The sequence below is a fragment of the Grus americana genome, chromosome 8, assembly GCF_028858705.1.
Source record: "Grus americana isolate bGruAme1 chromosome 8, bGruAme1.mat, whole genome shotgun sequence".
In the NCBI taxonomy this organism is placed as follows: Eukaryota; Metazoa; Chordata; class Aves; order Gruiformes; family Gruidae; genus Grus; species Grus americana.
Window position 1 is genome coordinate 26,416,534 of NC_072859.1, and position 21,171 is coordinate 26,437,704.

General features: G+C 53.3%; 1 protein-coding gene across 1 annotated transcript; it reads right to left on the reverse strand.

The window, feature by feature from the left end:
• Positions 1–389: 389 nt before the first annotated feature.
• On the reverse strand, positions 390–7,474 carry PDZK1IP1 (PDZK1 interacting protein 1). Its single transcript, XM_054834471.1, has 4 exons — positions 7,304–7,474; positions 3,484–3,592; positions 1,504–1,602; positions 390–962 (listed from the first exon to the last, which is right to left on the reverse strand). Exons 1-4 carry the CDS (start codon positions 7,368–7,370, stop codon positions 890–892), a joined length of 348 nt encoding a protein of 115 aa, XP_054690446.1. The 5' UTR covers positions 7,371–7,474; the 3' UTR covers positions 390–889.
• Positions 7,475–21,171: the final 13,697 nt, after the last annotated feature.

Consider the following 21,171-nt stretch of genomic DNA (forward strand, 5'->3'; position numbering starts at 1 on the left):
GCGCTGGGAAGTGCCGAGTTGGTGTCGTGCCTCAGTTTCCCCACCTGGTAACTGGAGGGGAATGATGCTCACCTCCCCATACGGCCCCTTCCAGCTCTGGGACGGTTCAAATGCTGAGCAAAAAAAATGCTCCACCTTTTTCTCTCCCGTGTTGACACACAGACATGCGCAAAAGCGCTCTTAGCTTCATCCAAGTAAGGAAATAAGAGATGAATCCTACCCAGGAGGGATCAAGGGGGAGGTGGGGGTGCTGACCTCTGTCTAAGTACACTTCCCACTCCGCCTTCCCTGGTGTCCTTCCCTTCCCAAACTGCCCGAAGGCTGGGAGCGCTTCCAGATGCCAGGAAGTCCTTTGGGTGATTAGAAAAATGACCCTCCTTGCTGTCGTATGGGCAACGATTCTCTTTATTGCTCACAGGGAAGATATATACAGAGGAGGTTTGTTCTGGCATTAAAATGTATGGTGTAGGTCATAAAAACAGAGTGAAATGGGGAGAAGACAGCAGGTTTTCCATCAGCAGCTCCCTGGAGAGCAGCTGGGGGTGCAGGGAGGTCCCAGGCACCCAGAGGAGACCCCCTCCATGTGTGGAGCAGGTCAGCATCCCCCTGGTACCAGGCACACCAGCCTTGCCAACCAGGTGGGTTGTCCGCCAGGCAGGAGATGTGGCACCTCCAGACCTTTCCCAGGGACTGATGCCCACATGGACACCAGCCCACGAGGCAGAAGAGCATGTCCTGCAGGTGGGAAGGGAAAAGATCAGGAGATGGAGGTGCCATGGAGAGGTCTGAGAGCCGCTGTGCACCTGGTGCAGAGGGTCCCTGTGGAAATGCCCATCATGACAGCAGGAAGCAAAGTGAGAGGAGGGAGGGTGGCCGGCCAGGGTGCCTGCTACATGGCAGTGGTGATCACCCTCTCCTCGGGTTCCAGGGTATTCTCGTAGGCGTGCTGGCTCTCTTTGGACCTGTGTCAGGAGGGAGAAGCACAGCGATGAGCTCAAACCCAGCAAGACCAGCCTTCCCGAAGCCGTAGCCGGGGCCCTGACCTTGCTGGTGCTGGCCATGCGTTGAGCAAGGGACAAAGTGGGGAGGGCAGGAGGAGTGTCCCTGCAAGGAGAGCCAAACATAGGGTGGGAATTGCTCTAATTTCTAGTGAGGGATGTTTTGATAGTCAACATTTTGCATAGTGACCCATGGCCACTTTCAGTGGTTTCCTCTGTTTGAAAGGTGTGATGCAGAATAAGAAAAATGTGGTGTAGCAGGTTGCAAGGTGGTGGATGGACCATGGGGCTCAGCTGCAGGGATGGGGAGAGACTGGGGAGGAGGGAATACTCCCTCACCACCACCTTCTTAGCCCCTGGAGAGGATAAAAGCCCCAAAACCAGGTGAATGGGACATGTGAGACCCTGACTGGGAGAGACCATGGCTCTGCGTGTCTGTGCTGTCCCCAGGGGGATGGAGCAGAGCCTGGGAGCCGTGGGTAGGAAGTCTGAGCAAGTCCTTCACCTGAAGTCGGCTGCAGCAGTTAGATATCTCCCTTCGTGGCCGTTGGACATGACAGGCTCCTTCTTGTCCTCGACACTCACCACTGTCTCGACATTTTCCCTTGAGGGGGAGAAGAGAGGAGCTGAGAGAGAGCAATGGAGGGGCCGTGCCAGCGCACAGGAAGGGACTGTTCCAACTCCACAGAGACAATAAGGGACCTGGACATGTGATCCTGGCCTCAAACACCCAGCTCAGCCCCCTTCCCAGCAGGACACGGGCAAGAAGAGACACAGTCATGGCAGGTTTGCACCGAGTGCCAGCCCCTGCCTCTGGAGCTGATACTCCCAGTGCCGGGTTGGCAGTCAGCAGGACTCATTTGTCAATACATGAGATTGTTTTCTCCCACTAACTGGTTTTTCCAGTCTTCTTCTATGTAATCTGTTGCAAAATAGTCCTCTACGGGTCCCAACTGACAAGGAGAGAAACACAAAGGCTCTGCGGGTGCCGCAGCACTGGTGCAGGAGGGGTGCACGCGTGCACATCTGTGCAAAACCGAGTGGCTTCCTCTCGGATGTGAGTCTGGATCGCTTGCAGAAGGAACTGCAGAGCGGGGACCGGGTGTTCAACCTCAGCCTGAGCCTAAAAGCTCGGCTCTGGAGCAAGCCCACAAACTGAATGGCCCTGGGAGGGTTTAGCTGTGGTGGGTGGGTGCCGGTTCACCCTGCGTGCACATCCTTGCCTCCTCCAGTGCTTGCCCAAGGGCGATTTGGGAGGATTTGCTGAGGAACAGTCTGGCACAAAGAGGCAGTGGCTTGAGCTGATAGCTGCTGTCACAGTGACAGCATGGAGCTGGCTGTGCTGCCAGCTCTTCTGAAGAGTGGCCAGATTAATTAAAACAAGCCACCATCCCTCCTCAAGCCCTCCTCAGCATCCTCTGCCTCCAGGCTGGGAAGAGGCAGTCGGACATGGGCAGAGGTGGGAAACACCGTCCCTGCTTCCTGCTCCGTGAGCTGAGGGCTCCACCAGTTTGAGGACAAAGGTTTCTCCTTGGGAAACAAAGATTGCAGCTGCAAATCAGACCATATAAATATATATGTACACATTGCATTACACATTGGCCCTGAATGCATCCCAAAGGGCCCCCTTAAAATGCATCTGGGACAGAAGCAGACCTGCTGAGCATTTGGGTACACCCCAAGTCCCCACCTCCTTGGCTTGGAATGGCTGAGGGGATGCGCAGATGCAAGAAGACTCCAGCACCTTTGGGTGCAAAGCCCAAAGCGCCCGTGCCGGTGCAGAGGAACCGGGAACCAGGCTATAGGGCACTTTCGATCTTCATCCCCTGTTGACTCTGGGCTCAGATTCAAGACCAAGTTACTGCAACTTAGCCAGTTAGCCTGGTCAGCTGAGCCTGTGGCTTTGCTTGGCTGGCAGCGGGCAAGAGGTAACCGGTCCCGCAGCCTTTTCTGATGATTAAGGCCACCTTGTTTGCCCGAGCCGTGATCTCTGGGTGGAGAGCGCTGCCACGGCGCAGCTACCTCCCTCTTCTCCCAGCTCCTCTCAGTGCCTTCTGACGACTTGGCTCGATCTGCTTTGCAAACGAAGCTCTTTTTGGGCTTGTTTTCCCATGAGATGTAAGGCACCTGGGAACTGCACCCCCAAATCCATAGGAAACCAGGCTCAGGCCAGCCCCCCAAGACACATGCCCATGTAAACCAGCCATGATGCTGCAGCTCTCCTGTCCCCAGTGCAGTGCTTTGTCATGGCAGCATCCGGACGGTGCAGCCTCCCACCTGGCAATAAGTAACAGGGAGCAGAGACCAGGACAGGGAGAAGAGGACAGGGAGACCAGGACAGGGAGTCTTTGCTCTCCCAGCCTGGCTCCTGGCAGAGCGATCACAGTGTTCCCAGCCCTGGCACAGGGACAGAGGCAGCTGGAAGTGACCATGCAGATGGCAGCTAAGCCCAACCCGAAGCAACCCCCGGGGCTCCCACACTTACACCTTCTCCTTACACCAGAACCTATTGACCACGAAAGCGATGGCCACCAGGACTAGAAACACAACCACAGCGATGACACCCTGTGACCACGGCTGGAGACTGCCCCGGGCTGCAGAAAAAAAGAGGACATGTGTTAGAAATACATCCCCAGGTTTTATCTGCCAAGCTTCTCCCAACTTCAGCAACGTCCAGCCAAGAGCTTGGATGCAGTGGGGTGCGGATGACTCTGAGATGGCGGGACAAAGGGCTGGGAGACATGGAGGGAGGGAGGATGTTTGCCCAAAGTGTCAGGGGAAAGAAGGCAGAGGGGTTTCAGCAAACTGTTTCTTTTCCATCCCCAGATGCCACAGACGACATTACCAGGTTACTTTCCAAATATTGCCTGGTAAAATAAGGACCCCACAACAGGAACAGCATAAAATTCATTTGTCACTCTCACAGCAAATGGTTGCTGACACGGATTTCAGTAAAATCTACTGCTCAACAAGTTCTCAGAGCAGCAAGCTGATTTATGACGGGAAATTGAAGGCTGAAGCGTTCAGAGCAACAGCCTCCAGCACAAAGGCCAGGTGGGGCTGGCAGGGGGCCAGGCGGTGGAGGGGGGCAGTGGCGGGTGGCCGGGAGCCGACCGCAGCATCCCTGGTTCCTCCGGGGTGGGATGGCTTCATAGATTCACTTTTCTCTATCTGGGCTCGAGTGGTGATGCAGCCACGGGTGGGAAGGCTGTGAGACATATCCCTGGGCACAGGAGGAACTCAAGGGCAGGGTGAGGAGAAGAGGAAACCTTGTCCCAGCCCTTGCTGGGGCAGCAGTTCCTCACCTCCTGGCAGCTTTTGGGTGACAGGTAGGTATTCAAACCCATCCTTAAGTGTTGCCCTGAATATCAGTGTTTGCATTCAGTATTGAAAGGAGACCTTGTCTGTGCAGACACATCCTTTTGGGACTTAATTACTACTTTATTCAGGCATGGACTTTCCTCTTTCTGCTGATCGAAACACCAACCCTTGCACATAGATGAGGTCCCTCTGTGTGGGCAGATGGGGCAGGTGGAGGATGCTCCCCGCCAGCCTCGGCGCCAGCCTCGGCATCAACCTCGGACCGCTCAGACCCAGCCCCTGCCGCTGGCACCCACAACGCAGAGCTGCCCCAGGATGGGTACATTGGTACCTCGACTCAGGAGCTTTATGTTAGCTGAACACTACACCCGTCTCACAGGAGACAAATCTCTGCTATAAACAGCAAATGATCTTTACTAGCAGCAATAAAGATGGGCTGCGTGCTGTTCCAGGTGTGCAAACTCCTCATCCACAGCCAGCTCCACACCGGCTCCGCTGCTGACAGCCCTCATCTCCTTCCTCTGGTTTTGGGGAGGGGAACTATCCCTTGGTAAGACCTCCAGCCCCTTGAATCCTCACTGTAAGAGGCTTTTATTAAAAAAAAAAAAAAAACACCAAACCATAAAACAAAGCTCTTTTTCCCTCTTGGAAGTGAAATCAGCCTGGCTGGCTGACTCACCGCCTGTGCCAGTCTGGAAAGCAGTGGCACCCCCGGGTGAGTGGCTGTGAGAGCAGCCCCAAACAGCATCCCGCAGCCCTCCCACCTCCCCGCAGAGACACTTGCCATGTTTACTGCAAGGTTCCAGGGCAAAAACTCAAGTGGGAAGAATTCCAGCAGAAATTCCCTCTTGTATCAGCATTCTGAAATCCCATTATATCAGCAGGCTGCTGGTGGTGGTACCAGGAGGTGGTGGCAGTGAGGAAGAGCAGGGTTTGATCCCCTCCTGCCCTACCTGATGGGCAGCGATGCTCCTGCCCCTGCTGCCCACAACCCCCCACCCCCACCCACCCCCCCACCGTGGGTGCAGCCCCGAACACACCTATTGCCTCTGGGCTGAGCTTTGTCCCGCTTTGCTTCCTCCTTCGCTCTGCCCTTGACTGTTATCTCAGCCACATTTATTTATTAGTTGTGGTTTATTTTCCCTGCCAGGGCCAGGGTTTCCAGCCTAAGCCTAGGAAGGGATGGTCAGGCTGGTAAGGTTTCTGCTGGGATTAAGGGAGTTCAAGGTCAACGGTGGAATGAAGTCACCAATAACTGAAATCGCCAGATTTGTATCTCATGATCTTCAAGCAAAGGAGGACAGAAGATAAGTGGTAGGAAACCTCCTCCAAGCAGCTGTGCTCAGGAGGTACTGGATGTTTTTGCAAGTGAAACCTCACTCAGATGGCTGTTTGCACCAGATTTCAGAGCATTCAAAGCCAAAATGAAAAATACCAAACCAAAATCAAGCAGTTCTGGCTTTGAGAGACCACATAGACCCCAGCTGCAAGGGGAGGTGAGGATGGCAGGGGGAATGACAGATACCTTTGCATGGGCTGAAATACCCCTGTGGGCATGGGGAACTTGCATGGGCGTAAGAAAGGAGGAGTGGGAACCAGGCAGAGGGAAGAGCTTGATAGCATCTTCTTGGGAAGCGAGTAAGTGGATCGCAGCCTGGGGGGGAACTGCCTAGCTGGAGCCCCACCGGAGCACACATCGCTGTCCTGCCAGGAGGGATGGCTGAAAGGATGACTCTTGCCTGTGGAAACGGGACTGTGTTCCTGGAAAAATGCTTTACCAGGGACGTCCCTCTCAGGGCAGTCAGTCCCTCAGGCTCTGCCACCTCCTCTCTGTTTCACCCCATGGCAATGACGGGTTTTCCCCTCCCGGAACAAGATCTTCTAAACCAAAGTAAGCCATGTGGGGTGTGCACCCCCGACAGATGTGTGTCCATGCGTCTGCAGCTACAAGTGAGACCAAGGGAAGTGCTGAGGCCAATATAAGCCCTTGCACATGCTGTAACTCAGTTTCCATACTCAAAGGCTGGTCTGAAGACACAGATCTGCTTTTTGATACACCTTCCTCGAGTGCTTGGAAAGCATCGGCTGGCCCCTATCTTTTCCCCTCTCAGAGGAAGCTGTGCCAGGCTTTGAATTCTCATTAAAGGCTTTTTTTTTTTCCCCCACTCTCTTTCCAGGCAACAGCAAACCTTTCAATCCTGCTGACGGTGGAGACCCCAGACTGTTAAATCCTCAGCAAGTTGGTAAACAAATACAGGAAGAGCGGTCAGGGCTGGGGCATCAGAAGGAGAAAGGGGGAGGGAATTTTCCAGGACTTTGGCAGCATCGGATGAGTTTTAATTACTCCTCGTTATTTGTGGTGTTAGACAAGTCCTTCCATGAATTTCCTAAAAATAATGCCCTAGCCATAGGAAGTTTCTCTATTAAGTCTTCAGGAAGGGAACAGGCAGGCAATTTGCAGAGGAAAATATTTGCTCCCTCACCTCAGCAATGATCAAAATTACAGATTAACAGGAAAACCTGTGAGCTCGGGAGTGACCCAGCGCAACACTTGCCCGGGGAAGAGAGTGAGAAGAAAGAAAGAAAGAAAAAAAAAAAAAGCCTTAAGAAAACAGATTACTCATCTCGGTGCACAGTCCTGCCGGAGGTAAATCAGAGCTGCTATTATCTCTGTGTAAGCAGAAGAAATAAACCTCGGACGGCAGTTTCAGCCTTCGGCAAAACAGGTAGAAAGTCTCCGTGTCCCAGGTCCGGTAAGACTTCCCAACCCACCCATCCTCATCACCTGCTGATGTGAAGCCAGAGCTGAAGCTTGGGCAGGAGCTGGGGTGTTTTTTCTCTTCCCGAGAGGCTCTTTCACAGTTGTCCCCTTGTCCCCAAAGCCACCCCACCGAGCAGCTCCCTCCCGCCCGGGGCTCGGCGCACCTTTCTGCCTCCCCCGTGCCTCAGTTTCCCCGGGAGGTCAGGCAGCTGCCTGCACTTACCTTCCTGGCAGCAGACAGGCTCCAGCACCAGGAGCAGCCCCAGGAGGAGGAGGCAGCGGGCAGGCATGGCGACAGGCAAGGCCACGGGCTCTCGGGGCGCAGAAGAGCAGCAGAGCACAGCCCCTCCTTGCAGGGTGCTGCGCCTGGGCACGCCGCCCTCCCACAGGAATGAGCGCTTTGGTCAATTATCAAACACATTAACGAGGGAGGATGATGCTCTCACCTGGTTATTCAAATCCTGCTGCGGGAAGGGGTGGAAGGAGGTGCCTCTTTCTTTCTCCCACAGAGGCTGGTGGGGAATTCGGGGCACGGTGACTTGAACCTGACAGTCCCCTTAGGGCGTAGAAGGGGACTGGACCGCAAAACATTTACATCAGCCCAGGAGGAAGAAACAACACCCAGACGGGTAAATCTCTTCCCGGCATGGTTGCGGCACTTGGGGAAGGTGGCTGAACGGGACCTGGGTGTCCCCCCGCTCCCCGCAGCAGGAGAGCCAGGGGGTCCTCTGACATCCCTTCCCACCCATGGGACCCCGAGTCCTGGGGACGCAGGGAGCTGCCTAGCACGGTCCCCGCTCGCTTCTCTGCTCTTTTCTTTTCAGCAAGTGTCATTAACAACCCAACAAAACACGTTTGTGGCTTAAAAACATCCGTTTAATAAACCAGAGTCGAGTACTGCCTCCCACGCCTTGTTTAATGGAGAGACTGTTAAATCGAGCAAACACGGCATTCATTTTATTGAGCCTGCAGGGCTGTTTCCAAAATTTCTTCGACACCAGAAGAGAGAGAAACACATGAAGAACCGCAGCAGACAGCAAAGCTGTCAGGCCCTTCACATCAGCTGGGTGGATGCTGCGGGATGGGGAAGGCGTACAGCGGGCTCGTAGGTCCCAAATTAAGCAGCTTCCCAGCCCACGCTGGGTTTGGATGGCTGACAAACCCACCCCGCAGGAAGAATAAAAGCTATTTGGCTTCATGGCTGCGCAACCTCAGTTACTCCCAAAGGAAATTTTACAATCGCGAGCCAGTGATTTCGTCCTCACTCTTCTTGTGGTGTGTCACAGCATCTCTGCAAGTCCAGCCCTGCATCTGAGCTCCTGGCCTCTGGGTCTGGTGGTCCCCCCCGGCAGGGACCCCGCTTGGGCACCCCATCCCCCACGCAGGCACCCACAAGGGACCCATGCTGAGGAATGTGCAGCACCCTCAGGAATACATACCCACCAGCGCAGGATTGCTCTCCTTCATCCCTCTTCCTTCCCCTGGATCTAGAATAATGTCATTTATCCTGAAAACAAGCTGGAGCTGGCTTGAGCTGTACAAGACTGAAGGTCCATTCCCCGCTCTCTCCCAAAGTCCTTTACACTGCCACATCCCCACCTGCAACATGGGACAATCCCATTCCCAACCCTGCTAGTTTTGGCTTACGAACTCCCTGGGTCAGGGACTCTCCTGTGCACCCAGCAAGGAAGTGGCACGGCAGGGACCTGCCCATAATGAGGCCCTGTAAAAGCAATTTAATCCTGTTACACAGAAAAAGGAATGGCTTCTGAAGAAATAAAAATGAAACTGAACTTTGGGTTCCCCATCACTTGCATCCATGTTATCTACCTGGGAAAGCACACAGAATTGGTGATCTTTGCTGCCTGCTTGTTGCTTCTCACTTAGCAAAAGCCCAGCAAAAAACCCTAGCTGCTCAGAGCAGAAGGCTTTATCAGCAGATCAGAAGTCCTAGAGAAGCCGGTCCTGCTGCTGCCTTTGGAAAATTCAAGGTCTGAGACATCTCTCTGCTATTGCTATCCACCCTTAGTCATGCCTGGGGCTGCAGGAGGTTGCTCAAGGTGTTCTTCCACATGTACTCCAGGTTGTCTTCTCATCCCAGGGCTCTGCCTAGCCCAGCTCCAGGGACCTTGGGCTGATTTTCTAAGGATAGGGATCTCTCAAGGATCCACCTGTATACGACAGTGTGTTGGGAGGGGGGGACATGACAGACCAGACCCCAAGATGAAGGAAGAGCTGCTGTGCCTTCCAGACAGGGGTCTGGCTGTCAGCTCCATCCTGAGGAGCAAATAACACTTTACTATTGCACATTCCCACATTTATAAGAAATTTAAAGAAATTTAATTGTTCTGGGCTTGCTGATGAGGCCAGGGAATCGCTCGTTTACTTATCTCAAAGCTCCCCTCTGCTTCAATGCATCTCCTTTAGCCCATGGCAGCTATTAGGAAGGTATGTGCTATTGTGGCCAAAAGTGCCTGTGGCACCTGCTAGGTTGCATATCGCTGGGTCCAGCCCAGGGGGATGAGAAATAGCAAGTCACTGTAATGGCAGAAGCCTTGTTTCAGGGGAAAAGTCAGAAATTTCAGCAAATAATTAGCCATCCAGCTCATCCTTTTGTCGTTCTGGCCATGACTTGGGACCTGAAGAGATAAGAAGCTATGCGTTTCTGCTGCAGCATGCTGGAAATCTTGCTGTCCCTCGCATTGATGCCTTCAGCATCGCTCAGTCATGGTGAGCCAAAGCCCTACAGGTCCATTTCACAAATGAGGGAAACTGAGGCACAGAAGGGGCAAGTGACCTTAGCAGCAGTTAGCCAAACGCAGCTGAGTTCTCTCCCAGGGACTCCTGTGAGCAGTTGTCCGTACAACAGGTCTTGCACAAAGCACGTCTTGGAATTTCAGGATTTGCACTTATATCCTCCAAAAATTGGTAGCTTTTTCCCCTAAGAAATACGTGGGGTTTAGCCAAAATTAACATTTGCTCAAAGCAACATTCTTGAGCCTAAAATGTGTTCCTGGGTGATATGGCTCAGAGCACAGATGCCAGTTTCTCTTTGAAAAGTGTTGTGTTTTAATGGACGTTATTTTTCTTTCTCCTTCACTTCCTTCCTTCCTTCCTTCCTTCCTTCCTTCCTTCCTTCTCTTCTTCACTCTTTCCATTTCCTCCTCCTTTCTCAGAAAGAGCCATAAAATAAAGAAAACATATGAGAGCAAACCTGAACATTCTCTAAAGAAGAGACTGTATTTTTCCTAGAAAAAAAAAGTAGTGATGAATTTGCTACATTTCAATATCTGCTCCAAAAAGAAAAGGAAAAAAATCCCCACAAACCCAGTTTTTAATTGCTTGTTTCTTTTGACATTTGTCATCAAAGCCAAATATTTCTTGCTCGCCCCAGAATTCTCTCATTTCCCATCTGCACTGGCTTTCAAATCCTGCCTGGGATGGACGCTGCCGGGGGAGAGCCAGGTTGTAACCACTACGATAAGGGCATTTTCTTGGCCCGGTGTGCCAGTGTGGATGAATGGCAGAAGAAGGCAGCCCCTGCTCAGGCTTTTCATCCATCACAGCTCTGTACCCTGCTTCCCCTCTTTAAAAATGCCTTTAAACAGCAATATATTTTCTCATTTATGTACCGATGAAAACCCCGGTGTCAATGGTGCGGCCCCACACCGGCCCCGTCCTGCCCCCGCCAGCTCAGGATTCAGCTGGGACATCTGCTCCCCTCCCGCACGCACACACAGGGCCAAGGATAAAAACCACCTCTCAGCATTTTATTAGCCATTTTATGAGACCACTCATGACTCCCCCAGGGCTGATACTAATTGCAAGCCTTGAATAAGGCTGGGGCCTGACGGGCAATGCTGTTGCTCCGTACATCTAAGGGCTGCAGTGGGCTCTCTGCTCCATCCAGCTGCCCATTTGCACGTAGTTGCCAGGATTTGTCCCCTCTGAGCTCCCTGCTCCTTTGTCCGTGGGGTCAATAGCTGCCAGGGATCTGACAGTACATTCACCTCAGTCTTAGGTCCCGCATCCTTGAGAAATTAGGCTGAGGAAACTCCTGCCTGGGCTGTCCCACCTTGCCCTAGGCTGGGAGGAATCAAGCTAAAAATCCCTGAAATGAGAAGAAAATCCTCCAGTCTGCCTTATTGCTGGGGGATGAGCCTGCATCCATGATTCCCTCTCGGCTTTCCCGTCTGTTCAGAGGGCATATTGCACCCCTAATCATCTCCGAGCACAGGGGAAAGTGCCGCTGCATTGCTGGAGTGGCAGACAGCCAGGATCCCAATACATGGTGCTCAGAAAGGGAGAAGGGAGCTGACTTCGCTCTGGATATTCCCTCTTGGCCAGTGATATTGAATGGAATGAATAATTTACTATCTGATCATCTCTAATCTTCATCCCATAAAATCAGCAGCGAGCTGGGAGGGTTTTTGAAGCCTCCAGCTGCATTCACTGATAAGACATGAGGCAGAAAAGATTGGAAGCCCATAAAAATGATAATCTCAGGCTTCAGTGTAACTTGGTGGAAGGGTTTTCTCCTGTCCTTGCATTAAGGATGGATTTCATGATCTTCCTTAAATAACAACAAGCCTTCTCATGTGGAATCTCCCATCCGAAAACTGATTGCATCATCATTAGGAAATAGGAGGCCAAGCAGCCAGAAGAAAATAGCTGGCGCACAGGTTAGCACAAGGGCCAAGTCCCTGCAGAGTGAACAGCACATATCTTTATGGGGTGGGAGGAAAGGAGGTGATTGGAGGCAATATCCAAAAGCAGAGAGAAGCTTTAGGCATCGGGGCTCTGCCTGGGAGAGCTGGGCACCAGCACCATGCCAAGCTGCTGGCCGCAAGCCTGACCATAAGCCTGGCTGAGGAGCAAAGCCCCGTTGTCCTCATCCTGTACCTCCTTGGTCAAATCCCCAAATTCGGTGAGACTAGCTATTCCCTGGGAGAAGAAAGGAAAGGAAAAAACCCAAGTGACCAACCATTTCCATGTCAATCTCAACCAAGATGGCCAAGAGGAGGAGAAAGAAATAGTTTGCTGGCTTGGTGGGGGTGGATAGTTTCAGAAAATAATTATCCCAGATGCCAGAATAGGAGAAAATTAAAAGTGTAAACTATAATCAGATGTTAAGTTGCTTTTCTTCTGCTAATTGAAATAATGTTTTCTCTGCTACCCACCACTCTACCCCTTTCAGATGCTAATCCCTATCAAACACAGACTTACAATTACAAATTCATAGGCATCTTTCCCAGGAGCAGAAATTGCTTTGCCCTGTAACCTCTAAGATGAGGTCTTAATAGGAATTCACGAGCAGTCGCTGGTAAAGCTTCATTAGCCGGAGAGAATAGACAAGGGCAAGTTGCAGTGCTCCCTAACCACTCTAGGGAAAAATTAATTTAAATTACTTTGTAAAGTAACAAGGCCAGATAATGTGTTTCTTTCTTGGATTATTGTTTTCTGACACCCTAATGCGCTCATAGATTAGGTTGCTTTGCCTGTCTTGATGGTGGTCCGTGCTAAGTTGTGGTTTATGGAGAGCAGAAGCCTTTGGAAGGAGGAACACCTACCCCTTGGGCCAGAGCTGGATGGAGATGGGGTGAGGATCTGGCTGTTTCTCACCAGGTTGGGTTGCTCGGAGGCTGTTTGGGACACTGAGGCACGTAGCAGCCACCTCCAGCACAGCTTCAACACAGCCTAGAAGAGAAACCTGGCTATTGAAGGCCACACTTCAGCATTTCCCTGATTGAAAATTGGTCCAAGCCAGTGGAAGGAGTCCTGCTGATTTGGAGCAGCTCTGGATTTGCTTCCTGGAGACTGAACCCTGAGCGATACTTAGCCCCCTGCTCCCAAGGGCTGGACCAGCATGGGAAACCCCTGCCAAAAGCCACCATCCCACAGCAAAGGGGCTGATTCCCAACTAGCTAAAACCTAAAATACACTAAAATATTCTAAAACCCAAGCCTGTAACCCCAGGATGGGAGGGTTGTGATCTCTCCCCCACATCCAGCCCCTGCCGAGCCTCCCCAAAAGAAGCTGTACTTCTCTTTCCTTGGCACCAGGCTGGATGCTCTTCATGCTGGGCTTGCAATTTGGTGTGGTTTTATGGAGCTTTGCAGCGAGCCAAGTGAGGGGCCGTGGGAAGATGCAGCGATAAGGGCTTGGCAGAGGAGCTGCGACTCTTCCCAGCGCCCTGGGCTCGCAGCCGGACTTCGGTGGGTGCTGCCAGCACCCGGCGTTATTAACCTGTGAGCTGTCACACAGAATGGGGCTGTCTGGCTGAATCCTCGGGGGACACGGGCATCATTCAACGAAGAGACAAAGAGTTCAAAGGGCCTTTCGGCAACAAACAGCACTGATCATCTCAGCTGATTAAATAGGTTCCCAACAGATCTGGGAGTCCTAGGAGACCAAACTGAAGCTGGGAAGATTTATGGGAAGCTACCTGAATTGGAGAGGGAATATATTGATTTTATTCCTGGCTTCTGAAGGGGATCACTGGGTTTTTTCAGAGCAAAGATGCATTGAGACAGAGGGATTGATAAGTAAGTAAACAGAGAGATGAATGGACGGACTCATGACCCATCTGATCATTTTCCTGTCCTCACTTACTCAGGGGAAGATAGAGAAACCGCATGATGCTCAGACCTACCTCCTATCATTCTCCCATCCAAAACTGCAACACTTAGAAATGGGATTATAACCCCCAAGCATGAGATTTTATGTCCCCCCAGCTCCTGCCATCACTTGGATTTCTTTCATTCCATCAGCAACCCATTGCCCTTCAAGCCCTGCCAAATCCTGGGCCACCTTTGCTGGTGAAAAGCCCTGAGTTTCAACAGCTCCGAGTGCAATTAAGTGCACCCTTGACGACTCTTTGGTTTTGCTGTCTTGCAACAGGCAGGACCCAGCCTCGTGCATTCATCAGCCTCCTGGAAAGTGGAGGAGCATCCCTCAGGGCAGGAAGAGAAGAGCCTGATTTCAGTAGGACCCCCCCTGCTCAGCATCATTCAAGGATGGAACTTTCCTTCCTCTGACCCTGCAGCCTTCCCAGGGCATAGGAAAGGTTCTGGGCAGAGCTGGGGAGCACCCCTAAGGCAGGAGATCAGCCTGAGCATCTGTCATGGTGTAACCCGGCAGGCAGCTAAAACAACCACACAGCTGTTTGCTTACTCCCCCCCCACACTCAGACTTTCTTTCAAAAAGAAAAAGGTAAAACTTGCGGGTTGAGATAAAGACAATTTAATAGGACAAGAAAATAAAATAATAATAACAATAATAATAATTATAATTACAACAACAACAACAAGTAACGCACAACACAATTGCTCACCACCCAGAGCTGATGCCCACCTAGTTCCTGAGCCACGCCACCTCCCGGCCAACCCCCAGTTATATCCTGAGCATGATGTCATATGGTATGGAATATCCCTTTGGCCAGTGGTCCCAGCAAGTACCCCTTTGGGTCAGCTGTCCTGGCTGTGTCCCCTCCCAGCTTCTTGGCACCCCCACCTTCTCCTTGGCAGGCCAGTATGAGAAGCTGAAAAGTCCTTGACTGCTTGGCAACAACTAAAATATCAGTGTGTTATCAACATTATTCTCATCCTAAATCCAAAACACAGCACTATACCAGCTGCAAGGAAGAAAATTAACTCTGCTCCTGCCGAAACCAGAACAGCATCCTTGAACAGTGGGATCCAACCTGCCAGAGCCCTGCCAACAGGCACCCGCCCTATTTATTGCCACACTCATCAGCAAAAGCAGTACTTTTTCAGGTGGCATTTCTCTCCTTTTGCTTCTCAGCACCAGAGCTTTTGCCTGGCATCCAAAGTGAAAAAAAAATAACAGGGCCATCGGCGAGCGAGCGAAACGCATCTAATAACCTCCACTTCTTTTCAACGAGCTCCAGTTGTTGCTTTACAAGTGTACTCCAACCCTGGCAAGTGCCAAACAAAAGCTCCCCTCTCCTCCTCCGTGCCTGTTAAACAGCCTTATTATTTCAGCGAGCTGCATCTGCTGGGTGGCAGCCGTGATTACCATAACACAGGGGCAGGATTTGGCCTGGATGTTTCACCCTCAGTTCTGCAACAGGCGAGAGCATTGGGCTGGTTGAAAAATAAAATGAAAAATAAGGTGGGGGGGTGGGGATCAAATGGATTAAGTCACTTTTCTGGCTGCCACCCAAGCAAACAGATGCAGGTAGCGGAGGAGATGGGAAAAATCACGTCATCTTCTGCTTGGAGCGGCGGCTTCTGTTGCTGGGGAAGGGGGTGGGAGGAACATGGAAAGGCCAGAGGGATTTCATGTGAGCCCAAGGGGTGAAAGAGGCATTTCTCAGGGTACGTTGAAGTTGAGGCGGCTTTTTGGGAGCTTTAATCTGTTCCTGTAGCCTTGGAAGCTTCTGGCCCTGGCAGGATGCTCCTGTAGCCGAGCTCAGTGTCGTGAGATGAGGGTAGGGAGCCAGGGCTCCCATGGGAGGGACAGGATGGATAGGAAAGAGCTGAACAACGCTGAGCCATGCCATTGTGCCATGGTGGCTTAGAACAGGCTGCCCTCGAATCCAGCCCTGAATAGGTTTTGAGGACAAAAGGTGAAGACCCCTGAGAGATGCTTTTGCTTGGGATTGAGGAGCAGAGGCAGTTTCCAGGACTGGATGAGCTATTAATTAAAACTCAATAAATAGCAGGGCATTGGAACAGCCACTGGCACCCCCACTGGGAAGCACAAGCCTTTGCAGGTTGCCTTGTCCCTGCCGAAATCCCAGGGGAGTCCCACTGGGAAGCACAAGTCTTTGCAGGGTTGCCTCATCCCTGCTGAAATCCTGGGGGACTCGGCAGCCTGCACTTCCCTGGCAGAGACAACAGGGAGCCAGCGACCATAGGCACGGAGCCCGTGGCCCCCACGTCCTGGGGAGCGGGGACCCACAGGGCAGCACCGAGACCTCCGGGGCCTGGCTGAGCTGTGGGGGGAACAGCAGCTGTCCCAAACATTCTCTATGCCTTTCTACCCCAAAATACCTAACTCTGTGGCAAAATAGCTGCACCGTTCACATAAACTGGTTTTCACATAATGATTGTTGGTCTGTGGTAACCCCATGAAGATGTGGAGAGCTGATCAGTGTGGATGGAAGAGGAGGGAAAGGAGACGGAGAACAGGGAAAGGGAAGGCAAGGCAAGGCAAGAGAAAGGAAAAACAGAAAAAAAGGTAAAAAGAGGGGGAAAGGCAAAAAGGCAAAGGCCAGCCTTTAACCCACTTTATTTGGAAAACACCAAGACGCCACCGCAGCCCCCCGCAAAGCCCGTCCCGCACGCCCAGGCCCAGCGCTCCCCCCGCCGGCGCTGCGCTCCCCCTGGCGGCCGTGGGCGGGCGGGGCGGGGCGGTGGCGGGGCCCGCGGTGGCGGCGGTGGCGGGCGGCAGCGTCCCCGCTGGCTCCGGCTCCGGCTCCGGCTGCTGCGCGCTGGCAGGAAGCGCTGGTGCTGCGGTCGGCTTTGATCTGCCGGTTATCTGCGACAAGGGGTTCCCCGAAACCTGTTCAAAGGAGGCGCTTGCCCGGACGCGGCTGCCTGGGGAGCCCCAGCGGCCGTGTGGGCTCGGGGATGGGGAGGGGGAGGACGGGACCCCCGTGTCACCCGTGTGGGACAGGCCGGCCGGGACCCCAGTCAGGCCACTGCATTGCGAGGACATCAACTGTGAGCTCCTGATGGAGGGCAAACCCGAGCAGACAGGGTGGTGGCGATGGCATCGCCATCGTTGGGGCGATGTCATCATCCTTGGGGCAGTGTCACCGTTGGAGGGGACAAAACATGCTCCTGCTCACACGCCCTTTATGCTGCCCATCCAGCAGGTCTGTGCGGCCGCGGGACTTTATCCCCAGCCCCATCACGCCTGCACACAGCGAGATAGAGGGGCAGCTCAGAGCGGGGACAGAGCCAGCTGGAGGGTGGCCCCAGGGATCAGACAGAGAGCCCTCCCGCCCAGCGCCTGCTGAGATAGGAGCAACGGCCGTAGCCTCTGGCACGCTGGGCAAGCTCAGCCGTTCCTGCCACCCTAGAAAACATCCTGGGAAAAGCATCTGGTACCTGCTTGGGACAGTTTGGTGTCGTCTGACCTAGAAGAAGGGAAAAAGTAGCTCAGAGTTTGCTAGGACAAGGCAGGGAGCAGCTTGGGAGTGATTTCTGCTGATGCAACCTAAAGCAAAACCACCCTGGTGGTTTATATGGTGATGACAACTGGCAGCAGCGTGCAAGGGGCGGGGGACACACGCGTGTGAGCATGTCATGGGCTTGGATGGCTTGACCATGCAGGACTGCATGTTCACGTCCATCCAAATACGTGTATTTAGGACTATGTCCTTACAGATACATCCACAGACGTACCCACAGGTGTAGGACGTGTAAAAATGAGTGTGTGCATTTGTGAATGTGTTTGTGCACCATCACACGTGTAAGACTGTACATGTAAGAGCACACAGTCCATGTGTTTGTGAGCAAGTCAGCGTGCATACTTACTTGTCATGTGTGTGAGCTCATGCATGGACAGGTACCCGTGGGGTGTGAGTATTTTTGTGAGTCCTTGTGCACACAAGCATCTATGCCGATGTGTGGCTTCACTAGCACGCCTCCCAGGATGTCCCACATTGGAGCTGCAGCCAGGCTTGTTCCCCCAGCATCTGCAGGGCACCAGTTCACCAACCGCACACCCGCCAAACACAAACAGAACCCTCCCCACCCCAAGCAGCAGCTTCCCACCCACAGCATCCACAGCAGCATGCTGCTGACCAGCTCTGGCTGCCCCCCAGGCCAGCCCCTCCAGCCTCCAGCTCCCATTTCCACACCATTCCCAGTGACGGGGCAGACCGAGTGCTCGGAGGAGTGATGCTGCATCGCTGGATGGTTGCAAGACATACGACTGGGAGGGTGTCGACGTGTTTTATTTCAACTCCAGCAGCATGTGAAGGGATGTATCACTGGTGGGGCGCAAGAGAAGTGCTCTGGAGATGGGACAGCTGCTGTAAAGTGTCCCCTTGCTCACGTGCCTTCCCAGGCAACCTTGGATGGGCAATGGGTGAAGCTATGGCTGGTCCTTTGGACACACGGGAGTACCTTGCCCCTGGTTTTGGGGGTCTCTGGGCAAGCCCAGGGGCAGCAGGGTGCTATTCCTGCCCCAGGACTGTGCTGCAGGTGGTGACAAGACTGGAAGCAGGACAGTCGCAGGGCAGGGCTGGCCCCACTCCCTTCCCCAGGGCTTGGCCATCTCCTCAGCTAAACCTCCAGGGACGGTCTGGTGTTCCCTGCCATGGATGCAGGGCAAACAGGGCACACGGGCAGCCACACTCTCCCAGACACAGTCCAGGCTGTGACACTTGGCAGCCCAGGGCATTCTGGAGCCACTCATCCCCCCGCCCCCCGAGCCCAGCTCAGGGTCCCACATCAGGGAGGACCACAGCTCAATGGTACCTTGCACAAAGACCCACCGCCTCTGCTGTCAACCTGCTCATTTCACATGATGTGACTCAGGATGCTCTGCCACAGCTTTCCCGAATGCCCTCGGGCAAGTTCCCGAGCCTCTACCAGCCCCATCAGCAAGTCACCTCCTCCCCTTTTTTCCAGCATCCCTTAAGCAACAGGATGCCAGCAGAAACCTGCCTTTCATTTTGCACTGTGCACGCACAGAGGAGCACGGTACTGCTGTGGCTTTGCTGGCCTCTTTGCCAAAAGCCGTTTCCTGCCGGACCCATTCCCACCTTGGCACGGCTGGATTAAGCTGGTGCCATGCGGGATTTACGGGAGGGATGGGCAGGGAGTGAAGCCCCTGGCCCCACCACGTGCTGTCGGCCGGGCTCAGGCCTGGCACATCAAAGTGCCGGGGTAGGTTTAACCGCACTCCAGACGCTCCCTCCCATTTCCTGCTGGATTCCCGTCTCACTCCCTGCGCCCACATCAGCAAAACAGAGTGTAAAAATAGAGGCTGGGCTTCACCAAAACACAATAGTAAATTGTTCCCCGGAAAGGTCACCGGGGCGGCTGAGAATAACTCCAAGAGCAGGGGAAAAGGAATGTCTACTGGGGGGACAAGTTGGAAAGTGCGTGCTGGACCCCCCCCATGGGAGGTTTCCTCCATCCCCATCAGTGATGCAGGCCCCCACCGCCCTGAGCCCCCGGGGTCTCAGACCATCCCCATCTTCACCCACCCACCCCCAGCCCCGCAAGCTGCAGCACCCTCCTGGCTCCCCCAGCACCCCATCACCAATTTTTTGGGTGGAAACTGAAAAAAAAAAAACAAACCACAGAGCAAGAAATGAGGTGAAAGGAGAGGCAGGAGGATGGAAGAGGAAGAAAAGGGCTGGGAGGAGAAAGGGGATCCCGCTCGCCGCTCATCTCTGCGCCGCGTGTGACAGCGCGGTGTCCCCTGGGCACTGCTGGCCGGCTGCAGCCTTTGTGCGGCGGTGGGAACGCTGGGGACGAGCCCCGGGACGAGGAGCGTATTGAACAGTCCCAGAGAGCCATAAATTACCCCCTCCTGTTGTCACTGGCCTGTAATAGCGAAAAGGCGAAGCTTTCTCATCATCTGCTAGGGTGGGAATGTTTGGGTCCTGTCATTTCTGTGAGCATATTTAATTCAATAATGTGGGAATCCCGCTAATGAAGCAGGTCCTTGCTCTTGCCTTCGGTGGTGTTCCCAGGCAGGGGTGCCAGTTGCAGGCTGTCCTCAACATAGCTTTGCCAGAAAGGCTGTAATTAAAACCAGCTAATGAGGGTTGAAAATCATAGCTGCCCAAATTTTGGGTGATTTTGAGTTTTTTGTGTTTCTTGCTTCATTGCCTCAGGCATACACATCGCTCCCACCTTCTCTGGTTTTTTTTAATTCAATTTTATCTCAATGCTACTTCCCCTCCATTCTTGCTCCCCAGTGTAATCCATGCAATGGATTTTCTGCCACCAGGAGCCCAAATGTCACCAGGTTCCTGCGACACGCTAGAAATGTGGGCAACAAAAATCCCTCTAAATGCACCTGCTTCAAATTTGTGAAGAAACCACTATTTGCCAGAAAATTTCCCACAGTAGGCGACAGACAAAAAGAACACAGGTTGGGCTGGGGATTTTGCCCCCATACATATGAATTCACAGAGCAATGCTCATCACCACTTGCAGTATGACTGTAAAAAAAAAAAAAATTTGTGGGAAATTAATTAAATTTACCATCAGAAGGCAAGGGTGGGAAGGGCTTTAAAAATAGTTTTAAAAAGAAAAAAACGGCAGAAGATGCCTGCTGCCTTCTGTGACATTTGCATCTTGGTGGCCGAGCAGCATCAAGGCCCAGAGGATGCTGGAAGGGGGATGCTCCTTCCATCACCACCAACACGGGGCCACCAGCCACCCAGCTGGGGACACTTCCCTGGAGCCTGTCGCAGCACAGCAGCTCCCAGGGTCTCCTCACCACCAGGGACCATCAGGAGTGACAGCCATTGGTCATTCCACCACGAAGTGGGTGGCATTGGCACCCTCCCGGCCCTTTCTATAGACTGTAGAGCTATATATTAAATATATATGTACAAGGAGTGGTTTGAAACCTTCACCTTGAGGATGTTCTTCCCTTTGCTGGTGGCAAAGGCTGCGTGGCCATGGACATTTTAACTGCAGAAAGAAAAACATCAGAAGGGGGAGGTGGAAGGAGAATCGTTCTGGTGATGGAAGGAGGGAGAGGGAGAGCTGGGAGGTGGGAGGAAGAGATAAATGGTGAGTGAGCTATCAGGTCTCCCCGGGCAGGCAGCAGGACGGGGGACGGGGGTTAAAGCAGCTGCGCAGCCGTGATCGCCCGACCCCAGATAAACACCCCGCAGCCACACGCTGCCCCACGCCCGCCCAACGCCTTGTCCCAGCAACGGGAATAGAAACCAGCCCGGCCCCGGCTGCGGGGGTTTGCTCAGCCTGGCGGGGTGCCCCCCTGGGTCCCCAGTGTGCGGCTGTGCCTGGACAGGGCTCCCCACACCCCCGCCTTGGAGCCTGGGAGGGGCCCCCCTCTTCCATGCAGGGGGGAAATATCACCCAGAAACTTTAAAAGCAAACGTTGGCTGCCGGGCTGCTGGGGTGG

Coding starts and splice junctions, on each gene's coding strand:
- PDZK1IP1 (XM_054834471.1), bottom strand. CDS start 7,370: ATGCCTGCCCGCTGCCTCCTCCTCCTGGGGCTGCTCCTGGTGCTGGAG. Junction 1,603..3,483: donor TTCTGGTGTAAGGAGAAGGT/GTAAGTGTGGGA, acceptor CTCCCCCTCAAG/GGAAAATGTCGAGACAGTGG. Junction 963..1,503: donor ACTGCTGCAGCCGACTTCAG/GTGAAGGACTTG, acceptor CTCCTGACACAG/GTCCAAAGAGAGCCAGCACG.